The 15,037-nt window shown below is 37.6% G+C and overlaps 1 protein-coding gene across 5 annotated transcripts in view; it reads right to left on the minus strand.

The window, feature by feature from the left end:
- cep89 (centrosomal protein 89) overlaps positions 1 to 15,037 on the minus strand; it is an 85,377-nt gene that overhangs the window by 37,262 nt on the left and 33,078 nt on the right. For all 5 annotated transcript variants that reach the window (XM_088614476.1, XM_088614473.1, XM_088614477.1 and 2 more), the window contains one exon: positions 11,792 to 11,881. In XM_088614476.1, coding sequence (XP_088470602.1) covers positions 11,792 to 11,881 — 90 coding nt within the window. The remainder of the gene's footprint in view (positions 1 to 11,791; positions 11,882 to 15,037) is intronic.

Below are 15,037 nucleotides of genomic sequence, written 5' to 3' on the forward strand. Positions count from 1 at the left end.
TTCTCCATGCAGCCCTAGAGGAAATGGGTGAGGGATATTTTTTCCAAATTCTACACTTCTTCTAACTGTGTAGAGAGAAGTGTTTGTCTTGAAAAACAGCAGGCATAATAATGGAAATAATGAGGTGGGTCAACTAGGGAATAGTGAACAGAAGGAAATGTGAAATGGCTAAATTTAATTTTTTTTTCTACATGGTTTTAAAAATAAAATGGCTCTGCTCTCTGGGCTGAACTAATCTGACAGCTATATGCAGACTCCCTTGAATATGTGCAAGGTTACTACTTAACAACTACCTCTTTGAATCTTTTTTAATCCACTTATGTATTTTACTACATAATAGAAACTATAAAAGAATATATAAAGCAACATCTGTTTAATTTGGCACCTTTAAAGTACCTCCTAAACTCTGATCCCAGGGCGGACCTGCCTAGGACACAAACTGAGACAATTGAAAATCAGGTTGTGATTAGAACTGGAGTTACTGACCCAACAGGCAGCAATCTTCCTGTGGACAGAAATTCTAAACTAAATCCCTAGAAGGGGGCAGAAGACACTGTCTTCTCAGATATCCCCTTTTCTGGGTGACCTGTTAGATTTTCTAAATACTTGTAGCAATGAAAAAGTCCACGATATTTGAGGAAAGGTTATGGATGCTAATACATCTTAAATGTTTCAGTTTGTCTTACCTATAATTTTCCCCTCTGGGTTAACTTTCTATGTCAATTCCTCACTTCAGCCCCTTATCTGACATGAAGTGTGCTACACATAAGCCAACCCTAATGGTATTTCATTTTGCCCCATCAGTAGGAGAAGTGCTAGCTGTAAAGCAATACATTTTTTAATATTTCATATTTCACTCTGGATTAAAATAGACCTGCTAAAACATTTATTCTCCAGTCACCAAGCATAAAGGCTTAAAGTGAATCAATAACAACGACTTACTGGGGGCGGGTGGGTAGATGAGGTTTACTATATTTCTGTTGCCTGTGCCATCGATATCAAAGAGCATTCCAATGTCTGGGACTAGAAGCTAACGGATATGTGTTCTTCAGCTCTTTATGCAAGTTTTTATTGTAAAGCTTTTTTCTCATCACTAAACTGAGTGGCACTGTATACCATCAGTTTGGCTCAGCATGATGGCAAAAGCCATCACTTCACTGACAAATGGATGAGCCAACAGACAGCCTGCTGTGTCCTTGGCAATTGCAGGAGTTCAGAGCAAAGCAGTGAGCGGTTTGTTAGCAGGAGTCTGAAATCTAATGAGTCAATTAGGATCTCTCTGCGTTCTTAGGAAATGAAAGATCTCTGATCAGAAAAATGCAAGAGGAATGCTACCAGGTGGTATGCCCCCTGAAAGCTGTTTATAACCTATGGAAAACAGATTGCCTTATGTAATTCAAGGACAAATGCTCAAAGTGTTAGCCAAAATAGAAAAAAAATCTTTACAGCTTAGAATAAAGATGCTTACCAACATTAAGCTTTGCACTTAGCTTTGCACTTAGCTTTGCTTCTCCTAGATCCATCACAGATGAATTATGATCCATGAAGTACAGATGTATTTTAGTAAAACAATTCAGGCACTGAAGATTTCACGGGCAATCCCTAGCCAAGGCTTGCTGTAGGGTGGAATGAGATCTATGCGTGGTGTGCTGTACTGAGGCTGGCGTTCTCAGGGATGTGACTGGACCCTTGGAGATATCTTTGTGGTCCCCTGCTAGGTGATGGGAGATTAGGCGGAGCAGCGGTTTAGTACACACTCATCAGGTAGCTTCACTTCACCAGGGGAACAAGCAATGGCTTCCTTAAATTGCCTAGTGCTGAGCAGCACACAGGACTGCTTCTTGCGCACTGCTAATGCTCTTAAAATGAGTGCGAAAATGTCTGAGATATGTACCTACGCTAAGTATACAGCTGAGTTTGGACAAGGCTTCTGAATATGTTAGAACCTCAGCAAAGACCATTTTCCAAGAATATAGCCAAATCTTTTTTGAAGCAGGTGAAGAGACCTGACCCAGGTTAATTCATTTTGAATGAGAACGCATTCGAAGTCACAGGGCAGTAGCAGGTGTGGCCACCACTGGAAGCAAGCTGCACATCTTTGAAAAATGTTTTTCTGAAAGGCAGGATTCTTTCCATTTCCTCTCCTGGAGCCTAGATGAGTATGTGGCTGTTCATGGTCTGATCAGTCCTGGTGTTTAGGGAATGTTCTCACATAAGAATATGCAAGCGGGCAGGACAGCAAGCAAGGTCCCAGAACAAAGCAGCACCATGCAGACAGACTTTCAGAAGTGGAGTTCTGTGGAAACTAGACATTTTTGGCCAGAGCATCACACCTGGACCTCCCCATTGACCTCGAAGTGTCCTGACTCATGGTCTCCAAGACAGTGGCCTATCACTGACAGACTGTTTGGCTGTATCATCTTGCAAGATTAGAAATTGCTGACTGTGAACACCCCACAAAGCAAAAAACTCCCAGAATTAACTGATTTAGTGATTATTCATCATCAAAGTCACTCAAGTGCATCATAGTCAGTCAAGAATGATCAATCATTCATCAATAGAGTGATAAGTTTATTTTGATGCTCAGTATATTTGGACCAGGTGATAATGAAAGCTGAATAAATTAATCAGTTAGCTCAGCTCCTAATACAGATTTTATTTAGAAAATGTAGCATAGAGTTTTTGGGAAAAATATGGTGCTCATTAATAAAGATAACAGAGCTGCTGGTTTTCACTTATACATTTTTTAGGTTTATTATTCTTCCAAGATGAGAGGATTAATTTGCACATAAGAATCATCCCTGCTCCCCATCCAGAAACTCTTGTACTGCTAGAAACTACAGTCCCTCAGCACAGAAACCATTTTCTGCTTTTATCTACAGAGAAAGTGAATGCAACATCCCTTATCTCTAATTAGACATCCAGAGACTGTGAAAAGAAGGAGTCCCAAATGTCAGGTGTGGGAGGGCTCTTATCTAGGCGATAAGTGCAATTAAAACTAACAAAATATGTGAAAGAACATCTTGCAGTGTTAAGTTAGCTGCTTTTAAGAAACATCCTAATCTCCTCAAAAGGCATAAGGAAATAACCTTCCCGCCTGAGGTTTTTGACTCATTCATTATGCATAAAAGAAGAGATGATTTGAGCTTTGTAGACTATTATGGGATTATCGGGCAAAACACATTTTAGATTTAATATTCATCTGTGTTGTAATAAAATACTCCCAAAGTATTGTGAGAATTTAAGAATAATGAACAACTCTTTTCAGCCATCAGGACTGCAAACGATTCAAACTGTTTAAAATCCTAAGACCAGAAAGTCAGCATAATTAGGTCTCACATCAGTTACATCCAAGGTGCAAGATTCATTTTAGCTACATTCAGCTATAACGGGGCTCGTATGATACTAGTATTGTATACAGTATAAGATACATTTTTTCTGTTGGTATCTTTCATATTGTGTATCTTAACTTTATTGCTATGCTGAGCAGGAAGCTGACTTATCTAGAAGTCTGTTCCCTGGTAAATTCCTCACAAAACATATCTTGTACTTGATAAAATCGTCTTATAGATGTTTCTTTCAGGTCCATTGGAAGAGGACCTGAAGCAAACTAATAGCAAATAAAAGAAAGGAGCAGCTTCACAATATATTAACTTTTCCTTTTATAATTTTTTTGCCTCCAGTCTCATTTGTAACTTGCATTGTGTCCTTCTCTGCATAATCTTAATGATAAAGGTTTGCTTTTTTGGATCACAGTTTCCCATTCCTGCTAAATATACTCTCAACATTATTCAAAGGGGAAAAAAGATGAAAAAAAAACAGAAAACAGATAAGAAAAACAGGAATTGAAACACACTGATTCTCATTACTGTGCCATGCTAATGTGCTTTCGATTGAATTTCTTTTACATACTGTATGTATCGAAAATCAAAATACATTTCTCTATTTTACATGCTTGTTTTTAGAAAAAGTAAACATTTTTGGCATAATTTTTTACTCACTCAGCATTCACAACTGACCATAATGTGTGACTTCAGAATGTTGCATATTGAGAGAGTTAATATACTGTAGATAGGTGATTGAACATGTTGAGTGTCAATCCTGGTGAAAAACTATAAATGAGAATTCTCAAGCAGTGGACTAAAATGCTCTTTAGCAGGAATCAAGGTTTTGTGAAGACCATGGTGGTGGACATTCACGAGTATGGCACAGTAATTGTTTTGTGCAATAGACTTGCAAATGGTCAGCAATTGACAATGCAGAGTGTGACAGTGTCGGACAGAGTGTCTAGTCACTACAGATCCCAAACTGTCAACCTGACTGCATGGAGCTACAATAATCAAGTCCCTCAGGCAATAACGACTTTCATGTAAGATAAGAATGTGACCGTTATGGGGTGGATACTCTAGTCATTCAGGCTCCATTGAACATATGGGTGGAGTCAGGATACCATGTGACATCTTTGGCTCTGAGACCAGTGAACAGGCACATGCTTGTTCAGGCTCCGTGAGAGGAATAGAACTGAATTAAACCTGGTGCAGAGCATTTTTCTAAGACATGCAGCTTGTATACCTTTCTGTGGGCACAGGCATTTCTAGCCTGTGACTTTCACAGCAGATCCTGTATCAATCAATCCTGAAGATGATGTTAATGACTATAATGAATTTTCCTACATCATGGTTGTTAAATTAATTGTCAGTAGAAAGGCTACAAAACAATATTGCAATTTTCCCACCAATTCCATTCCAGTTTCTAAACCGCTTAATCCAGTACAGGGTCATGGAGTGAGCCAGAGCCTAATCCAGCAACCAACGGGCATAAGGCAGGATACACCCTGGATGGGACATCAGTCCACCACACTTGTACTGCTAATATCCTTCAGAATTTATTATAGTTAGAAAATTCCTTTGATGCACAGTATATATAACTATCACACTTGGAGATAATGATATTTACAGCTCTTTGAGAAAGAAGGTGGTGAAAAATTGTTGCTGCATGGTGACAAGTTCTTTAAGGTCAAATGCTTGACCATCCTGTTCAGAGTAACAATCCCTTGAGCTATTCCATTTGACCTCAAAACCTAGTTTTTACCAGAACAGTTGCTGAGAGTTTTGCAATCAATATGAAAGAGAAAGCAACAAAAATAGTATAATGGATACACAATAGCAAGATTTAACAGACAGAAACAGCAACAAAACATACAAAAAATGATAAATTGGATTCTATAAACACCCTTACCTAATCTACTATCTTTGTAATAATTCATTGAATAGCAATGCCATTATGTGACAGTCAGGTAATTTTGTTCAGGACAGGTGTGATGTCACCCACAATCTCTCAAAAGAAAAGTCAGCTCATGCAGTATGTATGAGCGAGTTTTAGCCTTTTCCCTTCAAAACTCCAATTAAACATGCCAGCTAATCACATCACAGCTAGAGAGTGATTAAAACAGGATTCTAATTGATCTCCTGTTAACTCCTCTCAATTAAGATGAAGTAATGACTCAATTGATTGGGGAACAGTGTTTCTTTGATTTATTCTCTCAGAGGAAGACACGAAGCTGGGAGAATTCCTTTGGTGAACAGCCTTATTTTCTCATTTAAGACTCAGACAAGGGACTGCCTTATAAGATTTTCTAAAGTTCATATTTAATCATTTGTAAGCAGAAAATATATATGACTGCAGCTAAGTGTCTCTTGACATGTCTATCTTAATTCTAATGCACAAGTATGATTACACTGTCTTTATAATCCTACCTGATGTGGGACTTGTAATATACTAATATAAGTTTGGAATATATCACACACTTGTTATATATCCAAGACAAAAGTACATACAGTATGATCCCATTATTTAAAAAAGGTTAGTTATTTTGAGAAGAAAAATAAATCAATGTTAATATGATACATGCAAGTCCACTTTCACATTATCCCAAAACTGGCTGTGCAATTGCATTCTCAAATGTTAACAAAAGGCAAAATCTTGCAAAATAGACATCACTATGAGGCAAGCTTTAGCACTAATGAAGTGGTAATGTGTCAAAAGTTAGGATAATGAATTTTACAACCTGATACCATTAAATTTATTAACCTTGTTTATGAGCTGTACAACAAATTATTCCAAGGCTGATCAGTGATTAAGTACTAATTTTAACATCTTATTCTTCTTAAAATGAAACATATATTTCCCGATTAACTTTTTGACTAGATCATTTCACACTGTGCTAACCCTACACTATACCCAGTATAAAAAGATTCAGATTTTATCCCAAAGGACTACACACATTAACGTTTTCCATGAAGTCCTTAAGCTAATCAGAAATTTTGTTTCCTATTTTTAGCAGCTCAGATTTTCTTTGAACATAATAAAACCCCAGTTCATACCAAAGTGCTCTCTTATTTAATTTATTCTCACTTTACCGATTAAAAACACCTTCCTCTCTCTGTGCACTATTATCCTGGCTTAAGAGAAGATTTCTATGAATAGAATTCAAATTGCATTTAGTTTTGAGGAAAGGTTTGCAGCCCACAGCCTTACAGGAAAACATCAAGTGACATTCATGTACGAAAGGTTAATGGATTTCGTGTCCTTGTCTATGTTTCTACAGCAGTGAACATGTGGAAGTCTATGCCTTCCAGATATAGAAATGAGGTAAAATAACTTTAATAACTGGATAATAAAGGTAAACAGCTTTTCAGCAGATGGACTGATGCTGATCAGGATTTGTGCATTGATATTTTTTTGCTCATTTATTCTTATTGCATATTTCTGGGTCATATTATCAATACCAAACAGTGCTGTAGTAACAGGACTCATAGTGTAAAAAATTGCTGTTACAGTGATACCACTTCCCCGGTATCTCAGGAACATTCAAATACCCAGCAGCAACGTACCAGGCTTTTACTGGAGCAGGTTCAAAATCAAGGAATCCCACTGCATAAGGTAAAGTTCGACACTTTACCTTATGTAATTAATTGTAATAGTTACATACATTACATTAATTAACTAGTAATTAATTGTAAACCATAACTAAAATCTAAAATGTTTCACAAGTTGCAAAATTGAAATGCATGTAGCTATGTAAATAAGTTTATTGGTGACTTGTAGTGTTGCCTCAAATGGATTTTACATAGTTACTGTTCTGCAAAAATAATATTCTTCTGCATGTTTAAGTGGCTGTCTTCTCTATAAGCCATACGCAGTTTGACCTGTCCTACACTAGTGTCACCTTGTAACATTCTCACAAGACCCAAAGGCAGAACAAGGGATTCACTGTGGTGCACAGACAGAAAAAACAAAGTCTATAACTCATTTAGCAAAATCTAAACATTCATTTAAAAATTGTCAGAGAATGTCCATGATGTATTGTATTATTAAAAAGCAGGCTTTAGGTGTTTCCACATTAGGACGAAAGACATAAGAAATATGTACAATCCAGGTAATTCAATTGTATTAAAAAAAGGCAAACTTGTTCTGAAAATTGTGGAACTGCTTCTAGAAAATGGTTTCATTGATATTTCATTGAGGTGACATCACATTCCTTTGAAGATTAATATTAATAGGTAATATGTTTTTAGCTCATTGTGAATTTATTCACATTTAGCGCTAGCTTCAGCATAAAGATTTACTGCTTGCAACATTGCGATTCTACGATCATTTCTGAATGTTCACACCAGAGGAGTTCATAAAACACATCTGAAGACTGCAGGGATCCTTTTGGGACACAGTAGTGTGTTTGCACAAAACAGCCTCCAGCCATTTTCCATTGTAGTGCTACGTGTGGGGAACAAGTATTATGAAGGGGAAATAAACCACTGGATGAATTCATCAAGAGGGTATAAATTATAAGCACCACAGAACCTCAATAAGCACATCCATATATCCACAGCTGGCGTTGCTGAATCATGTCCAACATGTTGTATAACATCAACCACACAATCGAAACCTAACCTAAACAGATTTTAGAGATGTGATTCTATGGAGATTTAAATACAATTGTGGTTTCTGACTGCAATTACCTCACTGTATTTACTGAATTACTGTAGCTTATTTCAGTTATGATTAATTCCTTACTAACTAATTACCAAGAACATTTTTATAATTTAAATTAACCAGGCTTTGTGAAAAAATCACTTAGTCAGGAAGCTTTAATCATGTTTAACAGAAGTAATTGGATTTGTATCATCATTTGCTTTTGGAGTAGGCTCAGGTAACTCGATTCTCCTACTGCATCACAGCTGAAACCAGGCCTTAGAGCTACCAACTTAAACAAAAGCCTAAAAAAACTATCTTAAACAATCAAATATTTTTGCAAGTGTCAGTTTAAGGAGACTGAGAAGTGTTTGATTATGAGGTGAGGGGCATGGTGGCGCATTGCATTTACTATACAGAAGAAAGAGAGCTCACTAGCAAGCTTCAGTCATTGCAGCAGTGTTTTTTAAAAATGTGAAACTGAATTAAATATGGGCCTGTTCTGCCCCAGTAGTTGTGTGATAAAATCTGATTTTAAAACAACATTAACTGAAAGCCATGCAGAGACATACAAAAAGATCAATTAATAATAAATCATTTAAAGACCCGTATGCACAAATCAATTTGTTCTTTCGTACTTTTATACAGCTGTCTTTTTCCATGGAGATACACTTAATAGGCTGCATCTCAACACGAGCCAAGATGAAGGTCACTCTTCACTAAAGCTAGGGCACATTTGCTGTAAGAGCTTCAGATTTAATTATGTTAAGTTTAATTTTTGATGCTAATCTTTCCAGAGATTTCTTGATTATATTATCAGAACATATACTGTAGCACCCGCAGTGCCCATCAAGCCAATTCTTTAAAAAAATGAAACAGATCAAGAAGACATCAGAAGCACTATGCAGTATTTTTAATCTAGTCTTCATATCTCCTGTTGTATTAAATCAACAAGCGAAAATTTCCAACAGCTAATTAAATGAAATGAATGAGAATAACATGCTGCACTCAAATCGTTTGTAACTGGGTATTAATCCCTAAATCTTACAATGACATTTTTTTCATATTGTATACTGGCGCATCACAGAAGGCCATCACAGGTCAAATGTTCAAGATGCACTGTGTGAAGGGCTATGGCTGTAATCTGGCCAGTAAGCCAGTGGCTGGTTTGTCTATATCTGCCCACAGACTGCGCCTTTCAGCAGCTGCAGTCGGGCAGGCTGTTGAATGCTGGCAGTCCCTAGGACCAATGTTTTTCAACAGCAGTTCTGTCATGATCTGGAAAGGTGCAGACACTCAGAATTCGAAGATTTAAAACCCTAGACTTGTGAATTTAGTATGAAAACTAAAACATGACAATTTACATAAACAGCTTGTAAAATGAGATTGCACTGTAAAACCAATTTCCCCAAAATATTTTCTCACGTTTCAACATACTGTAAACAAATCATTAGTGTAAATTACACAGATGTCTGGCCTGCAGCACAGCGTTACTAAATTGTGCCAAACCTCCTTATGTGAACCTGTAGAAACCAAGAGATTCGAGCCTGAGGTGTCCGTTCGCCCAGCCAAGCTTTACTGTATTCATACAAGGAACCACAATAAGGACTGTTGTTATAGTAGTTCAAAGGGGTGTTAATATACACTTTTCTCTACACCCCCCCCCCCTTCTGTCTTTGAGGTACTTTCTCAAGAAACTCAAGGACTCAGAGAGCAATTAAAACATTCCTTCCTTATCAGGGAGTTTGGTACAGAAGGTGGGAGTTTAGTACAGAGAGGGAGAAGCATCTGTGCTCAAGCAAGCGTGAAGGTTAGCGTTTAGCATCTGAATTCAGCATGATTTCACAGCTCCTTCCACTATATAGGTAGAGATTCTGCTAGCGGACTCCATCAAACCTGATGAATATTAAACTATTAGAGCACTTGAAAGGGACACTGAATAGTGGAGGTTGTTAATTTAGGTGATGCGTTTATCCAAGATGATTAACACTTAAGGGTGGTATAGGTGGGAATTAACACTGCTGTCTTACAGCTCTTGGGCTCTGGGTTAGCTCCCCTGTGTGGGGTTTGTTATGTATGTGCTCTCTGCATGTCCATGTGCGTGATCTCCGGTTGTTTCCACATACAGTCCAAACACATTCTGCTGTTTCTGAATTCCCCCCTATATGCGTGCGTGAACAAATGTGTGCTCTGCACTGGGATGGTATCCCATCCAGGATGTAGATCTGGCCCCTGCAGCTTGCCGTGAGCTCTTAGGACACAGCCATGACTGACAATGGATGGATGGCCTCACGCAATGTTTATATACAACAATGGAATATCACAAACTTGCAGATAACTGTAAACCATTGCATCGCATCCATTAATCAGAAGTGTCCAGGTCAAGAATGCAAGAGTTCAGTCTCTTCATTTGTTCTCTTTGTTTTATTCAAAAACTTCCATTAAGAAACCTACCATTCTCTAACAGAGGAATTTGTACGGCTTAATCACTGTTGTTGTTTTTCCAAAAATACTGAAAACGTTTAAACTGTAAATATGAAACTGACTCACAATAAATGGTGGCCTATGCTTTCTTAATGGGTTCATCTCGTTCCAGACTGTCAGCTCCATGTCAGTTTAACAGATAAGACTATCATTTCAATTGTAGTTAAGCCAGCCAGTTTCCTGCATGTGAATCTGGATTACCAAACAAGGATTAGCTTTATCACACCAAAATCTGTTTTTCTGATTTATCAGAGTAAAAATACTTTAACATTATCCCAAAGCCTATTTTTCAGTTAACAATATAGAGAAGTGGACAGAATTTGCAGTAAAGAGCAAATACAAAAAATAAATGTTATATTTCTGGTGCCCTTGACACTTCCGTTCAACACCCTATTCTCGACCTGTTCCAGTCACCACTGGCATGTTATGATAACAGAAGGATGCTTTTTAGATGTTTGTGGGACAGAAGTAGTTTTTTTTTAAATGGAGAAAGTCAAGACAGACAGTAAGACAGTAAAAGTGTGCATCAGACAAAATACCAGATTAAGAATGCAAACCCTGGTGATAATTAAGGTGACACATTAAGATAAGTAAATAATACATATGTTCCATTAAAGATTAATTTACTATAAACATAGGTTCTGCAGAAAGTTAATAAAGCATCTACAGACACACTGTTCACATTAACCCAAACCAAACCTAAACCTCCCTCAATTTACAGTAATTATTCAAGACCCAGAATGATTCCTGAACTATTTTAATTATCCTCATGCATGCAAAAAGGGAATTGGCATGTCATAAGACAGCAGAGCTTAAGAAAACAACTTTTTAGCACAAACCTAAATCTGCTTAAGTAGAACAAAAAAACTAATTACTCAACAATAATGCAATTTCTTCACAGACACATCAAAGAAATAGTATTGGACGGTGCTTTGACAGCTTTCTTCCCACAAAGCTCAGACAGCTACAAATGTGCAGACTGTTCCTAGAAAATGTTGACTTTCTCTTTATTGTAAAATGTACTCGATTCAATTACTTTGAACTGCCAACCAAAGTAGTTTTCCTGGACTGGGATTGTTGCCTGTACACCTTGGCATCACCTCTGGTTAATCACAAAATAATGTCTCCCCAGGCTGACATCACACACTCGCGATCAATATCAGGTAAACTCTGTCAGGCAGCTATTGTCTCCAGAGCTTCTTAAATTAGGTTATTTATCATATCAGCTGCAAATATCTCCCAGGCTACTTAATTAATGTCAGGACATTACAAAGTCATCAGCAGATTTGAGTCAAGCTGGACTGCAGTTTACTACTGGTCTGTGAAGCAGACTTACCCTGACTTTTTCTTGCATCTTTCCCAGTCGAACTGTGCCCTCTATAATCCGGTTCAACACGCCATTCTTGTCCTGCTCCAGAGTGGATGCCTGTGATAGAAAGGGCAGAGGAAGGGTTACGGACCTGGGAGTTGAAGGTAAAGTGGAAAAAGAAATGAAAAGACAAAGGGTTAACAGGGTAAACATCATCCTTCTTCACACCTGCTGATATCACATGACATGGCTCCCTAGATGGTGCTCACTAAAGTATATTATTATGTTTCTCCCATCTATTTTCTAACTGCTTTATCCAGTGCCGGGTCTCAGGGGAGCCAGAACAATAGCCACAAGGCCAGATACAGCCTGGATGGGACACCAGGGCCCGCTTTCCCAGAAGCCAATTAACCCTTAAATCTCTTTGATCTTTTGAAGCGCTTTTGGTAGCAATTTCTGGTAGTGTCTCAGATCTCAGATTTGTAAATCTCTGTATATAGTAGTGTAAATAGTACATGTAGTGCATTTGTTTAAATTATTGTAATAAATATGTCTGTCCTGTTAAGCTTACCATTTAATAAATACTTAATTACCAAAGTTTACGAGAGAAGTAATGAACATGTGCTGTACTGTAAATAACACTTGGTATTTTTCTACTCTAAGGGTGGCAATTATACAATTTTATGCAGATTTTTAATGTAAGCAATTTTATTAATTGAATTTGACTTGAGCCTGTGGTCAGGGTAAGCTACAGTACATTTTATTAACTGTTTCACACTTGTTTTGATCTTGTGTTCCCATTTCTACAGCAGCTGTCACGACTTAGTTATGCCACAATATATTTTTCTGGTTTTAAATTACTGCCATTAGATCTAAAATTTTAACCATGGAAACAGTGGCTATTTCACTTAGGTTCAGTGATAACCTTTCTTCTGTTCACACTCTGCTTTGTAATTTTCAGAAAGCAGAAGCTAGAAGTTCAAAGAGACAAATGTGCTTTTTCACTGTTCCTTGAATACTGATGTGAAGACTGCAGCCATTAAGCAGGCCCTTTGGACCAGATACCTAGACACTATCAGCAGACCAAACAGGCCCATTTCCAGCAGCTAAAAGAAAGAATCAGGCGATGCAGGCAATGAGAACACTAAAGAATTGAAAATAATTATTTCATTTTTCCAGCTATTTCCTCAGTGTCTTCACTGATATAAGGTAAGCCCTTCCGAGTTAAATAATACAAAACAGGATTATACCTTGATTCAACCACCTCCCTAATAAAGTAAATTAAATTAAGTAATTGATTGATTATCTCGTTTTACCAAAGTCCTCAAAAAGGAATGGAATTTGAAATTCCAGCATTTTGGCTATCCCTCTGACATATGAAACTAAAGAAAAGCAAGATGATATCAAATCTTACACACCTCACTGACTTGAAGGTAAAAAAAAATCAAAGGGAAACATGTAACTTGTGCCTGTATTTTAGTTTTTAGATTTTCGTGTTTACTCGCCAGCAAAGAGCCCTGACATGACATTAATGGACTAAACCATCACCTGGGAGCAATGAAAGAACAAGTAATAGGTTTATTCCATGATGAAAAAAAGAAGAAAGAGAACACAACGTTTCAGCCGTGGAGCCTTCTTCAGGTGTGAGAGAGACAGGGCAGTAGGCAAAGGTAAAGTAGCGGGAGAACAAAGGTTGGGAGGGAGGAGGAGTGAGAGGCGGGAGCAGGGGACAGAAAGAGAGGCCAATCAAGAGGTGTGAAGTCAGAATGGGTGCAGAGAGGTGTGAAATGAAACTTCCAATGAATGGAGAAAATTTAAAAGAACAGTAGTCTGTCGTTAAGGGAAGGGAGAATGTGTGATCCTAGCTGCAGAATAATTTTGGTTTCGGTGGTCTTTCTGATGTATGAGTTCGGAAAACCGTCTTTGAGAACACAGATGGAGAGATTTGAGTGGTCAGAATAATACATATTCATTTTAAGGCTGCCCTGCAGCCCATCATCAACAAAGCGCTGCACGAGGCACGTCCTTGAGAAACACATACCCCAAAACTTCAATTTTGTAGCACACCCCCCCACATTAGAAGATCTGGATCATTACTGAGAAACCTACCCTGAGCACTGATCCTAGAAAGACCATGAAAACAGCCATCACTGTATTAGGATAAAGTTCTTTTAAGTCTAAGTCTTCTAATGAAGACCAATCAGTAAATCCTGCTCAGGACCTGAGGTCTGTAGGAGGGTGTCTGCTCCTGCTGCTCTAAAGTATCTCTCTTGTCATCATGCTCCACAGCAGGAAGAGGATTTACTGCTGGGAGGTACAGAGCCAAATTACCCAGTCACAATGGGAATCACAATGGGAAACTTAAATTAATTCTTATTTTTCTTTGTTCTCAGGCAGCTGAAACAAAATCAGGATATTACTGAGACAAGTAATGAATGTCAATAAAAAGAATGACATGATTTGTCATGAACTAATAAGTTTCATGTACACTTGCCAAACTAATCTTTTCTTTTTTTTAAGTTTTTCAAATATTTCATTCACAGTTAAAATCCTCAGACTCATACTTTGAACTTAACCTTAACCTGTTTAGCGTTTTCCTCTTCAAACGTTAATAAAATGTTCAGGTTTGATCAAATATAAACATCATGTATATATAGAATATACTAGCATATAATATAATGTATTAGGCCAAGTTCTAACTAAAATGGAAAGATGAATTTTTAGGGGGTATTTGTGACACACAACCTAAATGGAGTTTAAAGGTAACAGTCCAAAGCCTTCTGCATCTTGCATTAATATGTGAACATCTGATACTGCAGATCAGACCCGTCTCTCTTAGATCACCCACAAGCTACCACATTCAGTTCATCAGACACACTTCTTCCTCACAAGCAGGCACAGATTCTACATTTACTAAAACAGGACATTTAAGAAATCTAGATAACTAGTAGAGTTACCGTATAAATCAAGAACGCCTTCCAATCTACAAATCCTCCAGTAATACGTTATCAAGAAAAACGGGTCTTGTCTTGAGGCTTGTAAAAGAGAAGCTTCTACATAAAACAATGACTAGCAGCCTGTATTCGATGCTGTGAGCAGTTTTCTAAAGACCTAAAAGAACATTTTCCAATGTTTCTGTAATAAGCAATCTCGTGAAAATTATATAGCTGTGACTCACACAGCCAGAAGGCTTTAAAAATGACAATTGCAGTAAATGTGCTAGAAAAGGCAATAAAAAGCTATGGAAAGGAGGTAAAATGGCGATATTATGAA

This window comes from Lepisosteus platostomus, chromosome 20 (assembly GCF_059453375.1).
Source record: "Lepisosteus platostomus isolate fLepPlt1 chromosome 20, fLepPlt1.hap1, whole genome shotgun sequence".
Classification (NCBI taxonomy): Eukaryota; Metazoa; Chordata; class Actinopteri; order Semionotiformes; family Lepisosteidae; genus Lepisosteus; species Lepisosteus platostomus.